This window comes from Notolabrus celidotus, chromosome 2, assembly GCF_009762535.1.
Source record: "Notolabrus celidotus isolate fNotCel1 chromosome 2, fNotCel1.pri, whole genome shotgun sequence".
Classification (NCBI taxonomy): domain Eukaryota; kingdom Metazoa; phylum Chordata; class Actinopteri; order Labriformes; family Labridae; genus Notolabrus; species Notolabrus celidotus.
In genome coordinates this window covers 38458344-38486179 of record NC_048273.1, presented here as the reverse complement: position 1 = coordinate 38486179, position 27836 = coordinate 38458344, and the positions used below count along the sequence as shown (strand labels likewise).

Genomic DNA, 27836 nt, shown 5'->3' with positions numbered 1-27836 from the left:
CTTATTTTCAGTCCCTCCTTCCATCGCTGATGGACGCACTAATGTGACTGTTACAGTCAACGTTCAGACCACCTTGTCCTGCGAGGCCACAGGCATCCCCAAACCGAGCGTCACCTGGGTGAAAAATGGTCGAGGCATCAACACCGACCAGAACCAGAATATGTACAGGTTGATCCAGGTTTTCTCCCTCTCTGTTTTCTTATTCAAGATTGAAAACACTCATAAAGATGAAAAAATGATCGGCCATTGACAGAAATTAAAGTTTATCTCTTAGATTATATTTCATGTTCATAGTACTGATAATTATAATGAAACGACTCTCATTGTAACATTCTTGTTGTTTTCAGACTGCTATCATCAGGCTCTCTGGTGGTGATAGCACCCACAGTGGAGGACACAGCAGTGTATGAGTGTGTGGTCTCTAACGAGGCAGGCGAAGACTCAAGATTCATCAACCTCACTGTTCATGGTGGGCAACATCACACTCATGAGACTGAAACATTTTCACATTTAATTTCCAAACAGAGCTTTTTACATGCTCTTATGTATCCCCCTCTAGTTCCTCCGTCTATAGCAGACGAGCTCACAGAGCTAGTTGTAACCAGACTGTCCCCGGTGGTCATTGGCTGTACTGCATCTGGGGTCCCTGAGCCCACAATCCACTGGAGCAAAGACGGCATGAAGCTTCACAAAGAGGGACAGGGTTACAACATCCTGCCAACAGGTCAGAATCAATATACACAAAGAGCACCATGATGAGGTACAAGGGTTCAAATTGCTTTAAAAACACTTGAATCATGAGCAAACATGCCGATCAAAAACGTATTTATCAGTTTTAAAAAGGTCATATTTGATTCTTTCTTCACCTGGTGCTTCAAGACCTCTTCTCTCTTCATGCACTGAAGTGATAACTTTATATAGAACAAGCTTTATTTCTGGTGTGTGATCATCTGTCTTCAGGTCCAATTGAAATCACATCAGCAGAGCTCAGCCATGCAGGGCGCTACTCATGCACGGCCAAGAATGCTGCAGGCTCCACCCACCGCCACGTGCAGCTCACAGTGCAGGGTAAGACCAATTTATTAAAACACACACACAGCTGTTTGGAGGACGTGCAAAGTCCAGGAAGCGAAAATGTAGACATATTTTTTCAAGAACTCAATATAGTGTCGTAGTTTTAAAAATTTTTAGAACAAATGCTGATGTGTAGATGCAAAATGATTTATTCAGGTCAGTAATCCCTGTGAGAAAGATGTATTTTAAGAGCTTCTTCAGTATCACTCTCTTCCCCTCTCTCTCCTCAGAGCTTCCAGCTATCCAGTCCCATCCGCCCACCCTGGATGTGATCCTGAATAACCCCATCACTCTGCCCTGCAGGGCCACAGGCTCACCTCGTCCCACCATCACCTGGCAGAAGGAGGGCATCAACATACCCACCACAGGTGACTCAATCTGTCCATATGTGTGGGTTGGCATATTAAAACAATCAATGAATCAATGAAAACATTGTGTCTCTTGCATCATACCAGGTGGAAGTTTCACAGTGCTTCCTAATGGAAGTTTGCAGATCTCGAAGGCCTCTGTGTCGGACTCAGGGATGTACATATGTGTGGCTCAAAACCCTGCAGGCACCGCACTGGGCAAGACGAAACTCAGAGTACAAGGTAAGACACCCGCCAGCAGCAAATATCTCACCCTACAGTATGCTGTATTCATAAAGTTACATTTAAAGCTATGTCATAGACAACACCAATACTTTAAAGTTCAAACCTTCCTCCTTCTATGCTCTTTAGCTCTAAATAATGCTTTTGATATCATGTTGTATCTTCATCTCTTTGTTCCTGCAGTTCCTCCAGTGATCAGCTCAGAAACTCAAACTTACGTGGCCCCCGTGGACTCCTCTGTGACGCTACAGTGCCAAGCAGACGGCTCCCCTTCCCCCTCAGTCTCATGGCATAAAGACGGGCAGCCTCTGAGGGAGTCTGTGCGCCAACGGGTGCTAAGTTCAGGATCCCTGCAGATCGCGTTCATCCAGCCGACTGATACCGGACGATATACCTGCACTGCTGCTAATGTAGCAGGAACTGTGAGCCTAGAGTTGAGCCTCACTGTACAGAGTAAGTTTGTACTATGTTTAAGATTCAAGTTATACCACCTGTAATGACAGCTAAGCTCAAAAAACGATGTGTTTCCATTCTTTCTGGATAAAAATGTCTCTTTTATGTCCAAAACAATCCAAAAAATCAGCCTCACAATGTTTGTTTTGTACAAGGCATGAGGGGACTGTATATTTTATGATGCTGTGACAAGAGTCTCTACATTTGCAGTCCCGCCTTCCATCCGTGACGGAGAGCAGGAGGTAGCAGTGGTGGAGAACAGTCAGGCTCAGCTGGTGTGTGTGGCTGAAGGTTTCCCTCAGCCCAGTCTGTCCTGGGAGAAGGACGGTACTCCTCTCATTGAAGGCACAGGAGAGTACACCATCCTGCCCTCTGGAGAGCTGGTGATAGACAGCGCTCAGGTGAGAGAAACAAAGACAATCTAATGATGATCTTTATCTGTCTGAATGCATGTTAGATTAAACTTCTATGTCTATTGTTCAGTACAAATAGTGTTGCACGATGTGTGACATATGCGTGACTCTTTCCTTTGCGTCTGCACTAGCCGGACGATGCAGGTAGTTATACCTGTGTGGCCACTAATGCAGTGGGACAGGACAGTCAGACGGTCACCCTGTCTGTTCACACTCACCCTGTCTTCACCGAGCTGCTCGGAGATGTAGCCCTGAACAAGGGAGAGCGCCTCCTGCTGGCCTGTGGAGTCAGCGGCATCCCCCCTCCAAAAATCACATGGGCCTTTAACAACAACGTCATCCCAGGTACACAGATAGAACACAATTAATGAAGGACATTATTTATTTCAGTGTTTACCGCAAATTAAATTTTCTCCAGATGCAGCTTATTCTGTGTTTTTTTCTTCTATCGTTCTTTATCTGTTTAAATTCTTTAGTACACTACGACCACGTGAACGGGCACAGTGAGCTGGTGATTGAGAGAGTGAGCAAAGATGACTCCGGCACATACACCTGTGTGGCAGGAAACAACGTAGGAACAATCAAGTCACTGGGCTTCGTCTATGTCAAAGGTAAAGCATTGGAAGTTATTTGATTCAGCTTTTTTACATTATGCTATTTGTGATACTCTACTTCATGTGCCTATATTTTGCATTTATAAATTATTTATGACCAGCTAACCTTCAAGGTTCATGTTGCCTCGATTGCTCGGTCCTGCCGTTTTTCCCTCTATAACATCAAGAGGATCAGACCCTACCTGACAGAACACGCAACACAGCTCCTGGTTCAAGCTCTTGTAATGTCACGCATTGACTACTACAACTCTCTACTGGCAGGCCTCCCTGCATTCACAGTTAAACCTCTGCAAATGATCCAGAACACAGCAGCACGTCTGGTCTTCAACCAGCCTAAGACAGCTCATGTCACTCCCCTGCTCATTTCACTACACTGGCTTCCAGTTGCAGCTCGCATCAGATACAAAACTCTAATCATGACTTACAAAGCAGTCACCAAAACCGCTCCAGTTTACCTGGAACCCCTCATCCAGGTCTACTGCCCTTCTCACCCGCTATGCTCAGCCTCTGAAAAGCGCCTAGTGCTTCCAGCACATAAGGCCTCAAAATCACTAGCTGGACTCTTCTCTTCTGTTGCCCCTAAATGGTGGAATGAATTGGCCAACTCCATTCGATCTGCAGAGTCCCTCTCTACTTTCAAAAGACAGCTAAAGACCCAGCTCTTTAGGAAGCACTATGCACTTAGCTAGACTGTTCTCCACTGTTGTCCCCAGTGGCAGATCATGTCTTCCAGCTACAGTTGACTCACACTGTCCTGCTCTACTCTGGGAATCTGTGTTCAGGTCTTGAGTGACCCAGCACTTGGTACTTTGGTCATTATTGTGGTGATGTTAATTGTTGATGATGATAATGGAAGGTCTTAAATTGTTTGGTTGCTTCATTGTAGATGTTCCTTATTTTGAAAAAAAATAAAAATAAATCCTTGTTTATTTTTGTGCATTGCCTTTACACTGCTTGGCAGTACCTGCACCCAAATGGACTTGAAGCACTTTGTTACTCTTACTGATCTTGTTTCCTCTTGTCTAGATCTTTGCTTGTGTTGTTCTTGTTCTCGTATGTACGTCACTTTGGATAAAAGCGTCTGCTAAATGACATTGTAACATTGTGACATTGTAACATTGTAACATTGTAACATTGTAACATTGTAACATTGTGACATTGTAACATTGTAACATTGTAACATTGTGACATTGTAACATTGTAACTTTGTAACATTGTATTTAGACATTTGACTATGAGTGTTTATTACACATCATAATTAACGCTATCCTTAAAGGGGCGCTGTTGGCCTAGTAGTGATGTGGTGCCGTGTCCACTAACTCTGTTTTTGTGTTATTTTCTATTCAAACCAAATGTGATTAAGCGTTTCCAACAATCAGCGTCCTCAGTGCAAAAACCCCCTCAGCATCTGCTGATCTCTCTCAGTTATAAACCGTTCAACTTTTGGAAGACCGCCACACTTATCAATGTCATGTCTTGATCACCGACCAATCAGAATCAAGAAGGGGTGGAACTGCTTTTATAAACTTTGTCAGCAACAAAGGCGGAGGTCCATGGGGAGGAGGGTTGCAAAATTCTGGGAATTTTCAAAACTTTCCGTGGGAATAAACAGGAATAAAGCAGGAATTGACTAAACTGAAGGTTGGCTCTTAAAAGGGAATTTAAATATTGTTGGGGAAAATATATTTTAGCATAATCCTGCCTGAAACAACCAGATTTCATGCAAGTAAAGTTGAATGTATTCTGCTATTCCTCAATCACATGCACACAGCACACTGCTTACTGCAGGGCTATTGAGACCACGCCCCCTACATGCATTCCTCCATCACATGAAGCACAGATGATTTCTATTTTGGATGGATGTCTGCTTCTAACAAAACATTTATTTATTTATGCTTGGATATGATACCTTTTCATTAAATGACCCTTAATGCCCATTAATTCCCATGGAAAGTTTCCAATTTGGAATATTTCCAAAACTCCCCAGCTTAACTCCCCATGGAAATTTACCAGAAACTTTCCACCCCTTTGCAACCCTAATAGGGAGTAGAAAAATGACGCGCAGTTTCACAAGTCTGGAGCTGCTGCTTATGCTATGACACCATTTCTATCAATAGTTTGTACAGTTTCTTGTTGAAATGCCGTTGAATGAAAGTGTAAAGTATGAAGCATACAGAGCTTAAACAGACAAACGGTCACTTCTTATGGAAACGGGAGTGTGAACGGCTTTGGTGTGCTAGCAGCAGGTAAACACTATTGAGAAATTGAAATTGAAATTGAGATCATGGACACTCCCAGCGCAAAACAACGGCGTTAGTGGACAGGGAAGCGTGCCTGCCAGCCTCGATTATTTACTGAATGTTTCCCCCACTCTCTGCTCCCACACTCCCTGTCTCTCTTCAGCTGTCCTATCCATTAAAGGCAAAAATGCCCAAAAATGTAACCCTAAAGAAAGACCTTCAAGCTTTCTACTAGATCACATTGTTTCTTACAGAATTTATCAAATGGGGATTAAAATCACATTTTAGGAGTTATTAACTGATTATTATCAGGCTGAAATGAACAGCATCTCAAAGGTTCCCACCTCTTCATCCTAACTTTCCTCCTTCATACAAACTATGTGTCCAAAATGTAAACGCCAGCTGTACCGTCTCTCTGCAGAGCCCCCTATCATTGATGGGGACCCCCACTCCAACCGTATAGAGCCTCTGGGTGGTAACGCCATCCTGAACTGTGAGGTTCGAGGGGACCCTCTACCCACCATCAGGTGGAGCAAAAACGGAATAAACATCCAGATCAACAACCGCATTCGTCAGCTGGACAACGGTTCCCTTGCTATCTACGGCACTGTGGTATGAAAACCCATGTTTAAATCTCAGTACTGTGGTGACGTCAAAGCAGGAGTATTTTTCAGATTGTGCAGTTTTTCAAACACAGCTTTTGTTAATTTCACACAGAGTGAAGATGCAGGCGGCTACATGTGTGTGGCAACAAATGACGCCGGGGTTGTAGAAAGGAGTGTCACACTTACACTGCAGCGTGAGTTTTTGTCTTCTCTCCGTCAGCCCCTTTTAGCAAATAATCTTTCATTCAAAAGTTATTATATTCTTAAAAAGTACTCTAATGATTTCATATGGTACCTTCAAAAGTTGTTACATCTTCCTTCTTCCAGGTGCACCGACCATCATAGTGGAGCCGGTGGACACGGTTGTTGATGCTGGTACCACAGTCATGCTCAACTGTCAGGCTGAGGGCGAGCCTACACCGATGATGGAGTGGTCCCGTCAGGGGCGCTCCCTGTTGGGCAACGACCGCTTCTCCCCCCTGTCCAACGGCTCCCTCAGGATCAGCAGCGCCCAGAAGGAGGACACGGCTGAATATGAATGTGTCGCGAGAAACCTGCTCGGATCTGTTCTGGTCAGGGTCACTCTCACTGTGCGAGGTGCGCTGGCAATGTTTTTGATTCAACCTCAACTTTTATGTGCAAAAAAATGTGCAGAAAAATATCTCTCTTACTTAACAAAAACCCTACAGTAAATGAAAAAATACATGTGTAACTTGTTTTCAGTTCATGGGGGCTACTCAGAGTGGGCAGAGTGGGGTCCTTGCAGTGTGTCCTGTGGTGTCGGCTCTCAGAAGAGGCTGAGACAGTGCAACAATCCTCGACCTGCCAATGGAGGACGCCACTGTGCAGGATCAAACACTGAGACTCGTAGTTGTCAAGGAAAGCCATGTCCAGGTGAGGTGAAATATCAGAGGAGACTCGTCTCTCAGCATGTGAAATACAGACTCAAGTACAAACAGTATGCATAAGATAAAATGTTAACCTCTCTTCTTCACAGTTGAAGGTAACTGGTCAGAGTGGACTCTCTGGGAGGAGTGTTCTCGTACCTGCGGTCAGGGGAACAGGACCAGGGTCCGGACCTGCAGTAACCCTCCAGCTCAGCATGGAGGCCGGCTTTGTGAGGGGAAGGCAGTGGAGGTCATCATGTGCAGTGTCAGACCTTGTCCAGGTGAGGAACTAAATGTGTTTCATGAAAATACTGCAGAAGACTGTCAGATGAAAAGGTGAGGTGATGTTAAAGCAGAGATATGATCGAATATCATATAGATGCCCAATAAAAAAAATGGGTTTGAATGGAAGAGTAAGTACAAGTGAAAAAGAGGACTACTTCAAGACATATAGCTTTCCACCAGTGAGGGTAAGTAAGTGACTATGCGTTCAACTTTCTCTTTCTACCCCTGCAGTTGCGGGTAACTGGGGGTCTTGGCTGCCCTGGAGTCCATGCAGTGAAACCTGTGGTAAAGGCATGAAGTCCAGAATTCGCCTCTGCAACAACCCTCCTCCAGCTTTTGATGGGCCTCAGTGCGAGGGATCAGACACTCAAACACAAATGTGCAAAGACAGACTCTGTCCTGGTGAGGGTTTTAGATTGTATTTCATGTCCATTTATTCGCTCCTGCAGGATGTCAAAGTCACGGATGTAATTTGTATTTCCCTTAGTGGATGGAAAGTGGTCATCTTGGGTGAGCTGGGGAGCCTGCAGCGTGTCATGTGGAGGCGGGACCAGACAGAGGACACGCCTCTGTGCCAACCCCGCCCCTCAGCATGGAGGCAGGCAGTGTGAAGGCAACGACGTGCACATTGACTTCTGCAACAGCGACCCTTGCCCCAGTAAGCCTGTCTATAAGTTTATAACTTTACATTTGCAATTAAGGGTTAGCTGCAAATTTTGAGGCACAAAGTCTTTAGTGCATCATATCTTTATACCTGTGTGTAGAAATGATGTCCTCTTTATTCATCCTTGGTTTTGTGGAACTCTCTGTACTCTCTGTGTGTCAGTAAACGGTAACTGGGGTCCATGGAACAGCTGGGGCAGCTGCAGCAAGACATGTAATGGCGGTCAGATGAGACGCTACAGGACCTGTGAGAACCCGAGACCGGCCAATGGTGGGAGAGCGTGTGCAGGAGCAGATTCACAGATTCAGAGATGCAGCACAGACAACTGTCCGGGTGAGCTGGCATGTGTGAGACTCAGAGGGAACCCGGGTTGTACTTCATGAGAGAATAATCTTTGAAATAAGAAGGAAGTAGCCATGTGTTGTATTAAATAACTAGCAGCTTTTGCAGGTTGAAGATGTCAGTGTTGACTTTGATGTGTGTTTGAACAAAAGGTCAACATATTTGGAAGTTGTCAGAAAATAGTTATAGAAAAAAAAGTTTGTAAGAATAACAAAACAGTAGCCGGATCTTCAAACTGAGATTATGATGTTTGTATGTTTTAATTACTTTTGTTTTAACACGCATGCTTTTTGTATATTTTGGAACTTTATCATCACAGTCGATGGGAACTGGGGTTCATGGCAGCCTTGGGGAGATTGCTCTGCTTCCTGTGGGGGAGGAGAGAGGTCACGTACCCGTCTCTGTAATAGTCCCTCTCCCAGCAACAGTGGTCGGACATGTCCTGGAGACTCCTCTCAGCTGTCCAGGTGTAACCCTCAGGCCTGCCCAGGTATGTCACATGCATATATACTTATTGTTTGTGCAGTTGAGTGCAGAATTGCAGCACGATGAAATACTTGCTATTTTTATCAGGTGGGCCCCAGAGGGCACGAGGAAGCATAATCGGGAGCATCAATGATATTGAGTTTGGCATCGCCATCCTTAATGCCACCATCACAGACAGCGAGTCAGGCGGCAGAATCATCAAAGCCACTATTACTAACATACCCAGAACATTAGGTGAGCTGTTGAGCATCATATCTTCTTTAGACTCACTTTTACAGACTTGCTTTTTATGTGACTTCACCATTTAACCCCTTTTTATTTTATCTTGCTAATTATTTATTTTAATTTTTCTTTAACAATGATTTATTGCTCTACTGTCTCACCATTTTATTCTGTTTAATATTGTTGGGGTTTTGGGTTGTATTTTGTCCTTGCATTTTTAAAATGTAATGCTCCTCTCTGTCTGTTAAAGGGTTATTTTGTCATCCGTGTTTTTGATTTTTTAAAAGTGCTATATAAATAAAGTTATTATTATTATTATTATAAGAAGTAAAACATGCTATTTTCTTCCTGAAGGTCCTGCAATGAGAAAACTCATTTCAATCCTGAACCCGATCTACTGGACCACCGCACAGGAAGTAGGAGAGGCTGTGAATGGCTTCACGCTAACAGGAGGCATCTTCAGGCGAGAGACACAGGTGGAGTTTGCCACAGGTAAGAATGGAAAGTCCTTGGTGTGTCTGCAATGCAATCTAATTATGGGTACAGTCAGTGTGGTGCTTGCAGGCTTTATAAAACACAGAAATGTTGATCTGTTATATGATTGGATGTTCTCAGGTGAGATCCTGAGGATGACCCACATAGCCAGAGGCCTGGACTCAGATGGAGCGTTGCTGCTGGACATTGTAGTGAACGGACACATCCTGCAGCTGCCCTCACAGGCCGACATCAACATCAAGGTATAAAGATAAGCTCTGCAGATTGTTGTGTATGTTTGTTTTTATTTAAACTATTGAAACCTTTATCAAACCTGAAACGAAACACCACTTGTTGGACTCAGGACTATACCGAGGACTACATCCAGACCGGCCCGGGTCAGCTGTACGCTCAGTCCACCCGCATGTTCAGCGTGGACAGGGAGAGTGTGCCTTACTCCTGGAACCACACCATCTCCTACGACGTGTCCAGAGGCAAGATGCCATACCTGGTGGAGATGCTGCAAGCCACGGCCATCAGAGCTCACTACCACCCCCTGGAGGAGATGTTGAAGTTCAGCATCCAAGCTAGTATCGCAAAAGGTGAGGAATATGCATCCACACTGATCTGTGAAATGACATTTTGAATGTAGATGAGAGATGCTGCTAACTTAATGTAAGATTCCTCTTTTTTTTCTTGTGTTTTAATGATGAAATGCTTTCATGTTCCAGGAGATCGCAGTAACCAGTGTCCTCAGGGATTCACTTTGGTGTCTGCTGGCCCGTACTGTGCAGGTAATATTTATCAACACATATCATATTGTTCCTAACTCCATGAGAATCAGTGCATCAACTCTGTACTCATAAAGGTATCATCACAACTTGATTTGTGTTGCACCTTTCATACATTCAAGAATGCAGCCCAAAGTGCTTCACAAATGAACAGAGAGACTGAAAATAACTGCACTGGGTAAAATAATATAAGACTAAAATAAGACAGAGGATAGTAAGATGAAATACTTACATGTAAGATCAATTAAAAAGAATAAAATCATTACAATAAAATCAATAAAAAAGTCAGATGAATGCAAGAAAAAAACCAAACATAAAATAATTAAAATGAATCAACTCAACTCAACTCTCAACTCAACTTTATTTATAAAGCACTTTAAAACGACCACAGCCGGAACTGAGTGCTGTACATCAATAGACAAACAACGCAGGCATAAAAACAATTAAAACACAGGATAATTAAACAATTAAAACAATAAATAAAAACAAACCATAAAAACACTAAAACAGGAGCAGAGTCTCATCCAGGGTTGCAAGCCAAGGAATATAAATGGGTTTTAAGATGAGTTTTAAAAATGGACAGTGAGGAGGCTTGTCTAATGTGGAGGGGAAGCTCATTCTATAATTTAGGAGCAGCAACAGAAAAAGCTCTATCCCCTCTCAGCTTCCGTTTTGCCCTCGGTACCTCCAGGAGCAGCAGATCAGCTGACCTGAGGCACCGAGCAGGAGTGTAGGGGTGAAGGAGCTCAGAGAGGTAAGGCGGGGCCAGACCATTTAAAGATTTAAAAATAAATAACAGAATCTTAAAATGGACTCTGAAGTGCACAGGTAGCCAGTGGAGGGAGGCCAGGATCGGAGTAATGTGCTCCCTCTTACGTACTCCAGTTAAGAGGCGGGCAGCTGCATTTTGCACCAACTGGAGACGTGTGAGGGAGGACTGACTGTCTCCAATATACAGTGAATTACAGTAATCCAGCCGAGAAGTAATAAAAGCATGGATTACTGTCTCAAAGTGCTGCTGTGCAGAAAAGGCTTCACCTTTGCCAGCTGCCTAAGCTGAAAAAAGCTGGACTTCACTACAGAGCTAATTTGACGATCCATTTTAAAATCACTGTCCATCTTAAAACCCAGGTTTGAGACTGTTGGCCTCAAATAATCTGCCAAAGGGCCCAAGTCAACAGGAGGTTCACATGGGCCACTGGGACCAAACACCATCACTTCTGTTTTCTTTTCATTGAAATTTAAAAAGTTAAAAGCCATCAAGACTTTGATGTCCTCAAGACATGCCAGAAGTGGTGTGAGGGAGGAAGCATTACTCTTTTTTAACGGCACATATATCTGACTGTCGTCAGCATAACAATGGAAGGAGATGCCATGCTTTCTCAGGATGGAGCCCTGGGGCAGTAAATACAATGAGAAAAGCAGGGGGCCTAAAATCAACCCCTGTGGAACCAGGGGCGGATCCAGATTATTTTAAGGTGGGGGGCACAGGGGGGTACAACAGTTAAATAAGGGGGGCCATCTAAAAACAACAGAAATGAATGCAGCGCCGACTTCAATATTTTCGACCAATAAGTACTTACACTCAGTTGTCATAGATAGTACAGAAGACAGTGTTTTGATGTCTTCATCTTTCTTTAATTACACAAATTAATGAAGGCTAGACTTTTTCTCTGCTTCATGCACACTGGAAGTAAATCCAGTTTTACCAGACAGCCATACCACAAGCTTCTATACCAAACATTAGTGGTCACAAAATAATCAGAACAAATTACATTCTCACAGAGAGAGCAATAATATTTATTATGACTGCTTAGTAAAAAGTAATGATAAACAACTTACAGCTGTAGTTCCACAACTGGACTGGACTGTTGCTAAGCAACCCAAACATTCCTCTGAGCTCTGTTACTCAGAGTAGATATTCTGTGGTGCACAATAGACTCAATCTTATAAATTCATTTGCATGTTTTACTTTTGCAACCAGTTAAATAAGATTCTGCTGTATGATCACCTGTTTGACATTTTGTGCAGCAGAAATTATAAGATATCATATCAGACAGAATTATTTTCAAAGCATAAGTATCTTATGTAGATTACAAAGCATTTATTGAACAGATCTCTAAGTAATGTAAATAATGTAATAACATCCTGAGGTGGCCAAGTCTGATCCTTTATCACAAAAACTGAACTGATATAAAACTACATTCTATCAGGTGAGAAATACAAAAGGACAAATAACATAATGCTCAAGCGGCAACCTCCGGTCTAAAAATATGAGTCAATGCGGAAGTGTTAAAAGCTGCAGTTCATCGAGGATCCGCTTGAGGCTGGCTCCAGAAGTACAGGAAGTCACATACACATGAATGGGGAAAATACGATCTTTACAGCAGTAATAAACATGTTTACAGCCTGGTACAAAAGATGAGTGTAGTCTGAATAGCTAATTTCTCGATGTCCTCTCACTGTGAGGGGGGTGAATTTTTTTCTAATTCGGCAATTTCGAAGATATTGAGATTACTAGTCTTCCAATGAGAGGCACAGCTGACTGTGGGAACACTGCAGCTGTTGGCTAGGAGGCTCAAAGCCCGCCTCTTTACGTCACACTGGCTCGACAGAAGCAAGCCAGCCGATTGGTCTCAAAACAGCTCTTCAGAAACAGATGGGTGACGTCACGGATACTACGTCCATATTTTTTACAGTCTATGATAATGCTACATGGTGGGTTAATAATCAATAGTCTGCATTTGGGACCTTTAGGTGCAGCACATGGCTGACTGGGTGCAGGTGTTTCTAATGCTGTCATCTGAATCCATATCAGAGTCAGTGGTCTCTTTCCTGGCTGCATCTTTGACACAAAATTAAATTGCATCATCAAAACGTTATTAACTGTATTTCTAAATTAAACTTCTATCATACTTTTTTACAGCAAAGTATGTATAACATTTTCTCCACATCACCTGGAGGTCTGTGTCTGCTGCTCTGCATGCAAAATTAAACAAGCAGCTCACTGTTTCTACATACATGAGAAAAAAAAAAACATTAAATAAGATATAACCAAAAATAAAATGAAATAATTTTAAAACAATGGTAATAACAGTAATAATCGTAATCATGCAATCCACAGCAAAAAATAAATGACTCCAAATTGAAAGCCAGATTAAAAATTAAGTCTCTAGTTTACTTTAGAGCTCTCAGTTTAATGTCCAGAGTCAGAGTCAGAGTTCAGAGTCTATGGGCATGAAGACAGAAAGCTCTCTCTCTTTGTGAGGGACACATGAGGAACATTTAAAAAGGACACTCAGTGATTGAACTGGAACATAAAATGAAAGAAGATCTGGGATGTATGGAGGAGCAAGGATTTTAGGAGAAGTAAAATAACTTCAAAAACAACTTTAAAGTAAACAGGGAGCCAGTGCAGAGTTTTAAAGGTGACATATCATGCAAAATTGACTTTTTAATGGTTCTTTACCTGAAATATGTTTCCCTGGCATGTCTACAAACCCCCCGAGAATGAAAAAAATCCATTCTGCCCCTGTTCTGATTTCTCCACCTTTCTGTAAATGTGTGTGAAACCAGCCGTTTCAGACTTCCGTGTTTTTGTTACGTAACAACAATATCCGGTCTGTCACGGGGTCAGAGCTCGGAGCTTGTTCAGCCCATAGACTGTATAAAATAATACTGAATCCCTCCTCCGTTTTTCATTACCTGCACAAATGTGTGCTAACAAGGAGCTTAAGAGGGAGGCATGCTAGTTGTAGGCTGTCTTAATGAACACAAAGGTCGGTTTTACTCCCCACGTCTGCAGATTTGAAGATCTAGTGGATGATTTTTATTTGTCATGGATAAGTGCTAGCGCTAATTAGCATAGCCACATAGCTATATGTTCATAGCTGTAGCTGTAGCTGTAGCTGTAGCTGTGTACCAAGACACACGTCGACATACTGACAAATAAAACAACAAGAAACACTAAATCTGTGACCAATCCTTCAGAAAAGGTCCTGCTGCCTTTCTGGCAGAGGTCGGTTTTACTCCCCAGGCCTGCAGATTTGAAGATCTAGTGGATGGATAAGTGCTAGCGCTAGTTAGCATAGCCACATAGCTACATGTTCGTAGCTGTGTACCAAGACACACGTCTACATACTGATAAATAAAACAACAAGAAACACTAAATCTATGACCAATCGTTCAGAAAGGTCCTGCTACAGGCGCCTCTCCGTCAGGATCAGATTCTGGATCAGATTCAGAGGGTTGAAGTAACGCGATCTATGAGCAGCCGTGTATATTCAGCCAACATGTAAACATTAGATCAACGTGCTGGAGAGCCGAGGCACATCCACTTCCTGAGGGGGCGTGGTCAGAGAGAAAACAGAGTGTTCTGATGAGGACTGAAGAAGAGGACTTTTCAGGCATGCCAAAATCTGATTTCAAAGTGTTTTTTTGAGCATAAACTTTAAAGACATGTTTTGGGGACCTCTTAGACCAATATATATTGATGAAAAAAGCGTGATATGTCCCCTTTAAGAGAGGGGTTTATGTGATCTGTTTTCTTTTTCTAAAACTCTGCATTTTCAACAAGATGCAGTATTTTTTTCAGAGACTTTAAACTAGTAAAAAGGGAGTTATAATAATCACTACAGTTGGTGATAAATGCATGAATTAGAATTTCAGCGTCTTCCTGAATTGAAAAAGGTCTGACTTTCATAATGTTTCAAGGATGATAAAAGGTAAATACAGCCTTGTTAAAATGAGCATTCAAATTTAAATCACAAAGTAGAATTATTAGAATAGCACATCTAAAAAAGTTAAGCCAAAAAAGAGAGGTACAAAATCCAAATGAATATTAATATAACAATAAAATAGTAAAATGATAACAGTGGATAGATTAAATGAAGGAGGGGATAAGGCAACATATGTTCCTGTAGTGCACCAACTAAAAAGACTTGTCTAAAATTAAAGTGTCATTGAGCTAAAATTCAATAACAATGATTTCAGAGACAGTTGATATTAAAAGAACCTCCTGTTGAACTAGCAGACTAATGTTTTATCTTTCTGCCTTCATCTGCTGCTGTTGATGATTTACGTGCTGCAGATGAAAACGAGTGTGAGGTCGGTAACCCCTGCTCTCATGCCTGCCACAACACCATGGGCACCTACTACTGCTCCTGTCCCAGAGGTCTCACCATCTCAGCTGACGGCAGGACCTGTCAGGGTACTTTTACACACACACACACACACACACACACACACACACACACACACACACACACACACACACACACACATACACACACACACACACACACACACACACACACACACACACACACACACACACACACACACACACACACACACACACACACACACACACACATATCCAAATCTGTGATCTGTATTTTCCCACACAGTAATGTAATTTGTTGAATGAGTTCTTTTCTTTCCCCCAGACATTGACGAGTGTTCGCTGGGTGGAAACGTCTGCCATGACGGACAGGAGTGTGAGAACACGATTGGTTCTTACAGATGTGTGATGCGCTGTGGGCGGGGCTTCAGGAGGACAACTGATGGTCTCAGCTGCACAGGTACATAAACAAGCTTTATTCATCATGTGGACTCTTGTTGTGCACATTTCTGGCTTGATAGTTTCTGACTCATGTCCTTTTTGTTCAGATATCAATGAGTGCCAGGAGTCCAATCCATGCAACCAGCACTGTTTGAACACGATAGGAAGCTACAGGTGTGCCTGCGAGCCAGGTTTTCAGCTCAGGAACAGACGCTGTATAGGTGAGACAGCTACATCTCTACAGTTATATGCTTTATTTGTGTTTAAAGTTGCTGTTTTTACATGTTTGTGCTTGAAAATGTTTGTGCTGCAGATATAAACGAGTGCAGACAGCGGGTTTGTCGATCAGACCAGCAGTGTAAAAACACACGGGGAGGTTACACATGCATTGACCTGTGCCCCAACGGTATGACTAAAGGTGCCAACGGGACATGTGTGGGTAAGGATTCACAGCCAAAGTATTTCTTGCTGAGGCCGAAGCACAAAGATTTTTGGCTTACTTCTGTCTCCTTTGTGTCCTGCTGCAGACATCGATGAGTGCAGAGACGGCACTCATCAGTGTCGCTACAATCAGATCTGTGAGAACACCAGAGGCAGCTACCACTGCACCTGTCCGCGGGGCTACAGGTCTCAGGGAGTGGGACGACCCTGTGTTGGTTAGTACAACTTTTATATCTCATGAGGCAAAAACATAATCTAATAACTTGACATCTAATGACATTTAACATGCTTCACCAGAGGTAAAGCAGCTTATAATCTATTTAATGAAGTGAAGTCATTCAGTATGCTCCTCCTCTGCTCGCTTCTTCTCATCAGCCTGCTCGCTTCTGCTGACACTCCTCTCTTTCCAGCGACCTGCGATGTTAGAAGTTATCCTGCTGTGTGGTTCAATGTTTGCACACTGTGTTCTGACACTGCTTCTTAACGTCCTTAAAATGCTGCAATAACAGCTGCTGATTAACTCTTAACACGCAATGCAAAGACGCTGCAGACTCATGGCATGGCATCAGGTTTCCTACATCTAGGTTGATGCTGCATCTGTTCTCCTCCACTGTTAGACAGCAGCGAGAGAAAGAGGAGGAGAGGAGTGCAGAGGACAGGGAAGGAGAGGGAGAATAAACGGGTTCTTCTTTGACACAACAAGAATAAGAAAGACCAGCACCTCACAGCTCCGTCTGTCTCTCTGTTTCCTTTCACTCTCTTTCAAAACCATTCCCTTCATGTTTGGATCTGGCTATTTCCTGGAGTTGCTTTTAGTTGGAGTTGCCTACACTCACCTTTCCCTGACATCACTAACATTGTAAGCTGATGTCTGTCTTTTTAAGATATTGATCAGGGATTATTGGATTTTGTACCTGATGTTAAACATGAATGAAATTTGATTATTTCATGAGAAACATGTTGGTTGGATTTGGATGTCTCAATACATTTCTGTCTGAGGGACACGTAAATGTATCGTTGAGTAGCGGGGTAATTGACATCTACCCTTTTCTCCCCCTTCATCCTCGTCTCCCTCTTCTGTTTTCATGGCCCGCACCACCTCGTTTTCCATCCATCTTTCCTTCCGTTACTTCTCTCCTCTTTCTCCCTCCATCTTTTTTTTTGTATCACTCTGTCTCCTCTTTTCCTGGTGCTGGTCTTTCTTTGTGTTGAGGGCAGACATAAATGAGTGTGAGCGGCTCCCTCAGCCCTGCGCCCACCAGTGCGTCAACACACCTGGCAGCTTCAAGTGCACCTGTCCGCCAGGGCGCCACCTGCTGGGGGATGGCAAGTCCTGCGCTGGTCTGGAGCGTCTGCCCAACTATGAGAGTTACTCATACGGCTACAGGACGGCACAGTCCTCTCCTGATAGCAGCTCCTACCCGCGCCTGTACCACAACCTGGCCTCTCAAAGCTACCACTCCTACGCAGCCAACACAAGGGGGCGCTTCAGGGGGCGGAGCCGCAGAGAGGCTGGCTCACATATCTCACCACAGGGTTTCCTCATTTGTCAGCAGGGGTTTGAGTCCAAGGGTGGCTCCTGCATAGGTAACTATGGAGGCAGGAAGGACTGAGATGAGGGGGAGGATGAAGGTTGCTCAAAACATGGCAGAACGCTCTTTAAGAAGTGTCTGAATAGATACATCACTTACTCTCTCTAATGTTCCCATTATCATTCTGTGGCTGCCTGTGTGTGCGTGTGTGTGTGTGTGTGTGCATCACAAACAGACATCAACGAGTGTGAGGTGAGAGACGCCTGTCAGCACGAGTGTGTGAACACACCTGGGAGCCACAGGTGTCTCTGTCCTGCTGGTTACCGCCTCATGACCAATGGAAAGACATGTCAAGGTAAGAACTTCCTGCTTCCTGTTTTCTTTCATCACCATCACTCCATCCGGTCTTTTTTACAGCATCTAATGTGATAATGTTGAGCTGTTTTCTCTATCCACAGACATTGACGAGTGTCTGGAACAGAACATCCAGTGTGGAGTGAACCGGATGTGCTTCAACATGAGAGGAAGTTACCAGTGCATAGACACACCCTGTCCTCCAAACTACCAGAGAGATCCAGCCACAGGGTAAACCTTCACAGACATCTGTCAAAGAGAGGAACCGTGACCACCTACTAGACTATTTATTATATCTCAGGGTTTAGAATAATTATAGGATCCTTTTTTCTACTTTAAAAGGATCCGTTCATAGAGAATAAATAGTATTACATCATATTCTGCAGCCAGTGTGATATTGTCTCTCTGGGATTCAGCAGAAAGTAGCTCACAACCGAGGAGTGGGATTGTCTACATCACAACAAATATTATCCTCAGACTCTTTCCAAACAGCGGGTCTAGACCGACTCTATGTCAGGGGTTCACAAAGTGGGGGTCGGGACTCCCTGGGGGGTCGCGAGACACTACAGGGGGGTCCTGAGAAGTCTTCCAGAATTAATTTTTTTTTTTTTTTAAGTAATCTAAAATTAAATATTTTGATTTAAGTAAATATATCAACAAAAGCATCAGTAGTAGCAGGGTAATTCATAACAGCACAGGAAACACAGCTAATGTTCTGCAGACTAGCTAAATGAGGTATGAAGCAACACTTAATTACATCCAGGGACAGTGGGGGTTGTGAGTTTTTGGCACCTATATTATTAACAAAGACCCAACATCAAGACAGGATCAGATCCAGTCCCATCTTCCAGACAAGACTTAGTCTGATCTCATCTTAATCCACCATGAGCAGAGCACTTTGCAGCATTTAGCAAGTTACAGTGGCAAGGACAAACTTCCTTTAACAGGCAGAAACCTCCAGCAGGACCAGACTCATGTTAGACACACATCTGCTGAGACCAAGATGACCAAACAGGGGGAAAAAAAGTATTCCCTGGACCCCAGATGAGTTAAGCGTTATAGATAATTGATGCATTTTTTGATGCCATATGGCTAATATACCAAAACATATCACCTACTCAGTGTTTGGGGTTATACCTGCTGATTTTACTTCAAACATTTGCAAAAATGAAAAATCCATGCCATACGAAAAACTTTGAACTATATGAATTACCAACATAATGTGTCCATCGTAACTAATTTATACTTAGTCTAAAAATGATCCCTCTAAACCTGATGAGACACATCAAATCAGTCATCCATCTGTCGTGTATCTGTCTGCTGCTACTCTGCTTCCATTCTTTAAAGCTACTGTGAGGATAGTTTTTCTGGTTATGAAACTGCCTTAAATCAATACTGTTGTCTCTTTATGAGCCTCAAGACCATCAGCATTAAGATTGAGCATTTCTATATGCTATTTTTTAGTGCATGAAAACACTGCCGAAGAGGGGTAGGTGTCACATTGTGAGGACCTGCAAGCTGCAAAAACAGCCTTTACATTTTCCACAGCAAAGAGTTTCACTAAGTTTGAGTGTTAAATTAAAGCAGGATAAAATGTTTGACAATACACATCTTAACGACAGATTCAGTACAGAAATATAAGGTACTGCTTTTTACACAAGGGGGGCACCAGAACTGACACACAGGACCTTTAAATGAATGATGCAATATTTTAGTTTGTGCTCCTCTCCTATAATTCTCAGCGTTAACTGTCTGCGGTCTCTGTTGTAGGTTCTGCCTGAAGAACTGTCCACCAAACGACCTGGAGTGCGCCTTGAGTCCTTACGCCCTGGAGTACAAGCTTCTGTCTCTTCCCTTCGGCATCGCAGCAAACCAGGACCTGATCAGGCTGGTGGCCTACACACAGGACGGAGTGATGCATCCCAGAACCACCTTCTTGGTGGTGGATGAGGACGTCACGCTACCTTTCGCCCTGCGAGATGAGAACCTGAAAGGAGTGCTTTTCACAACGCAGGCGCTACAAGAGCCCCGGACGTACCGCATGAAGGTGCGAGCTCTCTCCTACAGCGAAGACGGAGGCATCGAGTACCAGACCACCTTCATCGTCTACATCGCAGTCTCTGCCTACCCCTACTGAGAGCACTTTAAGAGACACGGGACAGAAGGTGCGCTGATGAATTGTGTCCACTACATGCTAAGAATGAAAGAGTCTGGTCTGGAAAAGCTGCCACATCAGTAAAGAAACTGAAAAAGACTTTGTGGTGATTTAGAGGACAGAGAGTGAAAACAGCAGAGAAGACGTAAGGAAACACGTTCAAAGTGTAGAACAATCCAGGCCGCTGGAGGTCAACTGGATGCTTGGATGAAACTGGCTGATTATCGGCTCTAATCCTGGAATCCTCTGCTCAGTTTGTCATCCAAATTTGTGATAACGCCCCTCATCAATGAGATTTATTTATAAGATCAACCAAAGTTTCCTCCTCCGGCTCAGAAAGCAGGCTTCAACCCTACTCATGAAACCTTAGCTCGCCTCGTATTCACATCTACCTTTTATTAACTTATTGGAAAGTGCTTGAACAAGAGGAACAGGTAGTTTCCCACCTTTGTTTAGCCTTTGAGTGGAGACTCTTCAGACGTGGTGCACATTTTGACGATAGAAAACTTGACTGTCACACATTCTACATCCTCAGGTAGCGGCCTTTAAACCACACGGGTGTGTCTCATAGAAACTCCATCCAATCATTACACTGATGACATCATCTATGTGCCATACTGCTTCATCCAATACCAAGATGTATTTTATTTTTATGACTTGTACATACGTTTCTTTTCTTATAATGTATTGCTATACTGTAACATTTGTAATCATTTTGTAATAAAAATGTATGAAATGAACACAGACTGAATTTTAGAACGATCTGTAGAGGTACTGCACAAAACTTTATGAACACGTGAGAACATTTCGTGGCAAGCTACACCAAGGAGAGTGTAAAAGTAAACCCTGAGTGATCGTGTAGTCAAAAACATTTTATAAACCATTATGAAGTTTTTTTTTAACCCAACATTTGACTTTGTTCTTTTCTGTTAAAACAAATCTATATTTTAAAAAATCCACAAATGTATTCATTTTCATTTACTTGGTTAAAATATTGATGTAAATTTACAGAAGCACATTGCATTCACTAGAGAAAAAAACTATCCTCTGTTTTCACTATAGACTGTATAAAATATGGACTTAGTATCCGTGATGTCACCCATCTGTTTCTGAAGAGCTGTTTTGAAGCCAATTGTTGGGGGCAGCCATATTGCTGCTGTCGAGCGATTGTGACGTAAAGAGGCGGGCTTTGAGCCTCCTAGCCAACAGCTACAGTGTTCCAGCCTGTCAATCAAGTCAGCTGTGCCTCTCATAATGGAAAACTCAATCTCAATATCTTTGAAATCACCCCCCGTACAGTATGAGTCGATACAGAAATAAGATATTCAAACTAAAATATTTTTTGAGCCAGGCTGTAAACATGTTTATTTCTGCTGTAAAGATCGGCCTCTTTGAATTGGTGTGTATGTGGTTTCCGGTACTTCCGGAACCAGCCTCAAGTGGATCCTCCATGAACTGCAGTTTTTAGCACTTCCACATTGGACTCATATTTTTAGACTGAAGTTGCCGCATGGTTAGGAACGTAGTCCCATGTTACTTCCGCTTCCTAAGAAGTGACCGTTGGGTCTGTTTTGAGCTCTGTATGCTTCATACTTGCTTTCATTCAACGTCATTTCAACAAGCAACTGTACAAACTGTTGAGATAAATCGTGTCATAGCATTAGCAGAAGCTTTTAGACTTCAAAATTGTACCTCCGAAATACGAGTGATATACGACTGATATCAGAAGCCCCACCTCTTCTTGATTCTGATTGGTCAGTGATCAGGAAGTGACATTGATGAGCCATAATAAACCTAGGATTCATCTGGTAACAAATTAAGACAGACAACGAATGCAAATTTGTAAATTTAACGACTATTTTTGTCAATAATTTTACAATAAAGCATCAAAAATTCAATTATAAACTACTTTAAAAAACATTCTTGAAGACATCTTGTGATCCCCACTTTGGGAACCCCTGAGTTAAAGAGATATTTGTATACCTCCAAATCCCAACAGAAGCTCTCATTTAGGCTGCCTAAGGAAGCAAACATGCCACTGTTTAGTTTAATCTTTATATAAAACAGGGGAACATTAGGACTTTGTAGTTTTCAGAAGGAAAGCCCATTCAATGAAAGTCTATTTCATTCACTAAAGAAAAAAACAATCCTGTGGGTTTTTTTTCAATAAGACAATCAACTCAATGAGGAGAAAAGTTCATATGAAAAGATAAAAACCTGCTCCGTTTTTCTGATTATCGAGCCCTGACATATGCGTGTGTGCGTGTGTGCGTGTACGTGCGTGTGTGCGTGTACGTGCGTGTGTGCGTGTGTGTGTGTGTGCATGACAAACATCAGAAGTCATTAGAGGCTATGATCAGCTTTCATACCTTTTATTTTTATTGTCAAAAAAGCACAAACATAAAAAAGGAATATTGAGTAAGGCAGTTTGTACATCAGTCTGGTATGCTCTCTCGTCTTCTTGGCTAGAAGAGCATCTGTCTGGAACTACATCAACCAGAGGAAAGAACTGAAGCGCTCTTCTTCTGGTTTCTTTTCGTGTAGGACCGGACGTTACTGCATTAGAAGAGGGGATCTAATGCCTGGATGCATCATCACTGATGACTGTATTCAAACATGGACACCCATGTCTAAATATCAACTGATGAAACTTGTACTACACATCCTGTTAGGGCTTTGTGTTTAAAAATAAAGCATCTACTGAGGATTTCCAATCTGAGGAAATCAACTCAAAGAGGACATTACGCTGCTCTCGTCACTCAGGATCTACAGAGGGATAAAGGTAGCTGATTTTAATTCCTCACTTTAGGTTGATGTTCCTTTTAAACTCCAACACTTAATCCTCTGAATTAAACTCTAATACATGAAGGGAAACTAAATCCTAAATGTTACATGATTTTCATGAAACACAATAAACCGTTTGGCAACAGACACGATCTACCTGATAAGGCAGATTAAACTTCCCCAGCTCTCCTCCTCATGGTATAAAAGTCATGGAAATTAAAAGTTAATGTGATGACTTTTAACACCATGTGTTGAGGATTTTTTTTTTAAAGGAATGAGAAGTAATTTTAACTTAAATTCAATACAAAAAAATCACTTAATTTGTCCAGAATAGACACACAACATGTACAAAAGACAGGTATGAAATGCTTCAGAAAAATACTCTCAAAAGTGGGATCATGCAAATTAAATTCTCTCGTAATGCTTAAAATTCTCTCCATTTTTATCTTCGTCCTCTCTGCAAATGGAGCGTGCTTACCCTTTACATCAGTGTATTATGAAGGGATTGTGCATTGAGAAACAAATGATTATAAAGCATAAAAACCAGAGAAAAAAATTAATCCTTGATTATTTTGAAATCTGTTAAATACCAAAATAAAAAAACCTTAGAGAAAGGTTCCTCCTGAAGGTACGGAGCTAGTATAGAGAACCAGCAGAGCCACATGAGTCTCCGTACAGTAGCACAGGATGCATGTGTGAGGCAGACACACAGAGGATGTGAGGAGTAGTAATAGGGGATTAAGATGAGAGGTGGGGGAGATGCATCGTGGGTAATAATGCTTAACTGGGGCAGCGGGGGGCGTGAAAGGATGGATGGATTTCAGCCCCCTGCTCGCTTCCACCCTACCTCCTGCGGGTGCAAAGCGTCCCCCATGAGACAACCCAGCAGCAGCCTCCGTCTGTGCAGGATTTACTGACACAGAGTCTCTGCTGAGAGCGACATGCCCGCTGTGTTTGCTCATAGAAGTGTGAAGGTTTGGTGTGCGGCAGCGGCTCCCAACATTTGGCTTTGGATCGTGAACAATGAAGCCATTCTACTTGAGTAATTTCATAGACTGATTAAAAACTGGGGAACACTTTAGCTCCCTGAAAGCTTTGGAGCTCTAATCGTTTTTCTTTTTGTCCCTATGCGGTCTTAGATTTGAGGGAAGTCGTAGAAGTTAACATGATTTAGTTTTAGCAGAAGGATGTTCCTCTCAGTTTGGAGCCACTGTGTGCAGGAGGAGGATAGAAATGAGGCAGGGAGAAGGGGGGCACAGGAAATGAGGTGGCGAGTTATCTGTAGCACCCTGTGAGGATGATGATTTAGTAGGCTGTGATGATGCCAGGGGAGAAACGAGAAACCTGTTTCTTTAACCTAACGTGACCCAGATCTGATTTGACTTTCTCAGTGTAGCGTGAACGCAGCAGGATCTTTTACATCATGTTAAAAAAAACAGATTTGCGTTTCAGTCCCTGTGTCGTCTCTTAGATTACATGAACAGTTCAGTGCAGATGCAATCCTCCTGGATCTGTCAGTGATGTGGAGTGAACTGATCCTCAGCTTCTTTTTTTAGACCGTCTTCCTCGCTGTGAGCACCCTGACGATGCTGCCCACTCCTCCAGCTGCCAGAGCCTGCAGACACACGAGAGAAACACAGTCAGGCATCCCAGTCTCTGTTAGCTCTAACACTCAGGAGCTGTGGCATCGTAGATAAAACTACTTCTCTGAAACATGATGCTGTATCTGTGTTTGTTCAACTTTGAAAACATCAACATAATGAAAACAAATGAGGTTTGAGCTTCTTCCAAATGACAACATCCTTTTGTCTATCCAGCTGTGCGTATAGAAAAGAGGGAGGCACCTAAAGACCGGATCATCCCAGCTCTTTCAGGCCAAGCCTCACTCACCACTATCATCCCAAATGTCTGCATGTACTGAGTCCAGACAGTTTTCTGCATCAAGTCAATAAGGGTTGAGCTCATTCAGCAGTATCAGAGCTTCACTTACTTTAACTCTCCCTGTCCCATTAAAGTTACTAATCTTAGACCTTTCTGGAGTCCCTGAGCTCCCTTGTCCCGTAGGTTCCTCTGAGTCGACTCCAGCTGCTACAACTACTACTATTCGTCTCACCACTATCATCTCTCTCTCTCTCTTCATCTCCCTCTATCCCTCTCTCCAACACGGTCTCAGCAGATGTGTGTTTAACATGAGTCTGGTCCTGCTGGAGGTTTCTGCCTGTTAAAGGAAGTTTGTCCTTGCCACTGTAACTTGCTAAATGCTGCAAAGTGCTCTGCTCATGGTGGATTAAGATGAGATCAGACTGAGTCCTGTCTGTAAGATGGGACTGGATCTGATCCTGTCTTGATGTTGAGTCTTTGTTAATAATAGAACATAGAGTACGGTCTAGACCTGCTCTGTTTGGAAAGAGTCTGAAGATAACATTTGTTGTGGTTTGTCTCTATGTAAATAAAGATTGAAATTTGGATTACTGAATCTGTAAAATGTGCCGTTAACCTCTCTCCCTGCCTCTTCACCATCATCATCATGTCGACACAGACGTCTGACTCTGTACCTTTTCGTGCCACTGCAGCAGGACCGCGCTGCTGTTCTCTGACGGCCTCTCGAAGCCTTTGTAGATGTACTTCATCAGCAGGTCCACGCCGTTCTTATCCAGTGACTGCACCGCTTTCTCGATGTCGCTGCTCTTAAAGGCGCTGAGCACCTTCAGGACCAGACCCTCTGCACGCTCCTGAGAAGAGAAGGGAGAAGCTTGAGTGACGCTACAGAGTCACGACCCTGTTTCCAGACCTCTGAAAGTTTGCCAACATCTCCTTGTTCTTATTCTGCAGAACTCAAACCTGATCTGAAACTGCTTCAAAGTTTGAGCCTGGTGCATATATATATCAGCACACTGCTGTATGAAAGCAGATCAACATCTCTGCTGTGAGCTTCAAATGACCTCACTGATATTTATACTTCATCCTCCAAGAGTGTGCAAGCTTACAAAGCTATTTATCACAAAACTTAACATGTCCAACATTTAAACCATTGTAGGCAGAGGAGACAGAACCCACCTTGACGTTCTGGTTCTTTGTGTTGATTGGTGGGTTTTTAAGAACTGCGTGTAAAGCCTCCACAAGGTTTCCTGTGCAGAGAGGGTTAAGGATGCAACACACACATGTAGACCTACAAACTAATGCCAAAGTATGATCCATAAAGCCAGGCACTGTGTTATTTATCCAAGTCCATCAATGTTTTCTTACTGCCTGTAGAGTTAAATCTTGATCTGTGCCCCCGCTGTCCGAGGGGAATGTTTCAGGGTTTCCAGGTTATGATTTGTAGCTGTAGGTGTGTGTCTGTGCATGTCTGCAGGAGGGCTGTGAATTCCTTCCTGATTTTGGGCGGAGGTTTACATGCTAACTTAAATTTTAAGCAAACTGAGAGCACTGAAAGAGAATATGCATTACAAATAAATCAGTCCTGATTTCATACGAGCATGTTTGTCAAATAATACAAATAAGATATGCACAGATGTCTTTTTACTATTTCTGTTTTCTCTATCATGTTGAAGTTTAAAAGCTGACTTTTTCACCTACTATTAGTCTCCTCTAGTCACTGGTTATGAAATAAGAGCAGCTAAATTCTTACGAACAGAGTAAATACTCTTCTAATTGTCAATTTTGCAAGGTTGCTAACAATAGACAACTGGGGGTTTTTTTTATACTTTTTAGTGACAGCACAGTGGAAACAGTTTTTTTCCTCATCATTTGACTACCTTTTCTGTCAGACTGAAAAAAATGTGCATCTATCCTTTAATTCTCCATCAGTGTGACATAAAGTGGGAGGTAACTGTCTCCAATAAGGAAGTGGAGCACTTTCAGGCCTTATAAGGACTACTGAACTGAAAATATCAACTCAGCAGGGTTCAGACTTTACAGAAAAACGTCCAACCTCTTCAGTAAGTCTTGAAAAATAAGAAGTATCTGCTATGTCAGAGTGATCTCAGTCTTTTAAACCCAGCTCCTGCATCACTTCTCGTACTGCACTTAGTGATGCACACACAGATCAGAGTATTAATAAACACAAACCTGCTCTTATATACATGTTTGCAAGCTTGCATTTGATTTCCATACACAGCTTGTTCAGCCTGGGTGCAGAAATCCCTGGAATGTGACTGTCAGGCAGGTCTGGACAGAGACTGGCCTACTTGCAAAACCCCCATTCACACACATGCAGCAGCAGCAGCAGCAAACACTACATAAAGGACTGATGCGGTTCAATCAGATCCTTATAAACAGACAGGCTCGTCTCTACCGTGCCTGGTTCCCTCAGCAGATCGTGCATGTTGATGTTAGTTAATCATGTGTAAAGGATATTGCCTGATGAGGGAGTCCACCTCTGCCTCGTCAGGACCCAGCTGGTTTTCTCCTCCGTCCTCTTCGTCCACGAACTTGTTCTCATCGTACTCGTCCACGTCCACGCGCCTGAAGCGAGCAGGCGTGGTGTTTTTCGACATGTCGGTGACTGTTTCTGAGTCTTATTCTGCACAGAGAAGCTGGACTCGGCCTCTTTTTCTCCTACAGTGGTTCTCTTCGGTACAGTCAGCTAGCTGTCAGAGGCAGCTTCCTGACTTCCTCCCCTTTCCTCTCTGCGTGGTTTGTGCTTCCGGGGAAAATGTGTCGCCGCCTGGTGGACAGAGGCTGGCTTCAGTACTTAATGTGCTTGGCCGCTAGAGGGCGATCAAACACTACAAATGTAATCACCGTCTGTGAGCGCAGAGAAAGAACCTGCGTAGGTAATATTACTCATGAGCAAACCATAGACTGTATAAAACAAAGCAAACACATTACAAAGACATAAGTATATTTTGTAAAAATAAAAAAA

The 27836-nt window shown here is 42.9% G+C and overlaps 2 protein-coding genes across 3 annotated transcripts in view; one reads left to right on the top strand and one right to left on the bottom strand.

The window, feature by feature from the left end:
- hmcn1 (hemicentin 1) overlaps positions 1-20925 on the top strand; it is a 112050-nt gene extending 91125 nt beyond the window's left edge. For both annotated transcript variants that reach the window (XM_034675328.1, XM_034675321.1), the window contains 33 exons: positions 12-168; positions 348-469; positions 560-724; positions 961-1068; positions 1305-1442; positions 1530-1664; positions 1848-2117; positions 2328-2518; positions 2662-2875; positions 3007-3141; positions 5806-5996; positions 6102-6183; positions 6317-6586; positions 6713-6883; positions 6987-7157; positions 7393-7563; positions 7649-7819; positions 7988-8158; positions 8487-8657; positions 8741-8887; positions 9230-9367; positions 9491-9612; positions 9714-9951; positions 10081-10143; positions 15230-15349; positions 15588-15722; positions 15811-15924; positions 16017-16142; positions 16231-16359; positions 17363-17731; positions 17912-18031; positions 18135-18261; positions 19801-20925. In XM_034675328.1, the coding sequence (XP_034531219.1) occupies positions 12-168; positions 348-469; positions 560-724; positions 961-1068; positions 1305-1442; positions 1530-1664; positions 1848-2117; positions 2328-2518; positions 2662-2875; positions 3007-3141; positions 5806-5996; positions 6102-6183; positions 6317-6586; positions 6713-6883; positions 6987-7157; positions 7393-7563; positions 7649-7819; positions 7988-8158; positions 8487-8657; positions 8741-8887; positions 9230-9367; positions 9491-9612; positions 9714-9951; positions 10081-10143; positions 15230-15349; positions 15588-15722; positions 15811-15924; positions 16017-16142; positions 16231-16359; positions 17363-17731; positions 17912-18031; positions 18135-18261; positions 19801-20167 (5519 nt within the window). In that variant the 3' untranslated portion in view covers positions 20168-20925. The remainder of the gene's footprint in view (positions 1-11; positions 169-347; positions 470-559; positions 725-960; positions 1069-1304; positions 1443-1529; positions 1665-1847; positions 2118-2327; positions 2519-2661; positions 2876-3006; positions 3142-5805; positions 5997-6101; positions 6184-6316; positions 6587-6712; positions 6884-6986; positions 7158-7392; positions 7564-7648; positions 7820-7987; positions 8159-8486; positions 8658-8740; positions 8888-9229; positions 9368-9490; positions 9613-9713; positions 9952-10080; positions 10144-15229; positions 15350-15587; positions 15723-15810; positions 15925-16016; positions 16143-16230; positions 16360-17362; positions 17732-17911; positions 18032-18134; positions 18262-19800) is intronic.
- Positions 20926-22541: 1616 nt separating this feature from the next.
- Positions 22542-27616, bottom strand: arpc5b (actin related protein 2/3 complex, subunit 5B). The gene is made up of 4 exons (XM_034711630.1): positions 27329-27616; positions 26027-26099; positions 25525-25701; positions 22542-24584 (listed from the first exon to the last, which is right to left on the bottom strand). Exons 1-4 carry the CDS (start codon positions 27466-27468, stop codon positions 24522-24524), a joined length of 453 nt encoding a protein of 150 aa, XP_034567521.1. The 5' UTR covers positions 27469-27616; the 3' UTR covers positions 22542-24521.
- Between the last annotated feature and the right edge of the window lie 220 nt (positions 27617-27836).

Coding starts and splice junctions, on each gene's coding strand:
- arpc5b (XM_034711630.1), bottom strand. CDS start 27,468: ATGTCGAAAAACACCACGCCTGCTCGCTTCAGGCGCGTGGACGTGGAC. Junction 26,100..27,328: donor GTGGACTCCCTCATCAGGCA/ATATCCTTTACA, acceptor CCCTCTCTGCAC/AGGAAACCTTGTGGAGGCTT. Junction 25,702..26,026: donor CAAAGAACCAGAACGTCAAG/GTGGGTTCTGTC, acceptor TTCTCTTCTCAG/GAGCGTGCAGAGGGTCTGGT.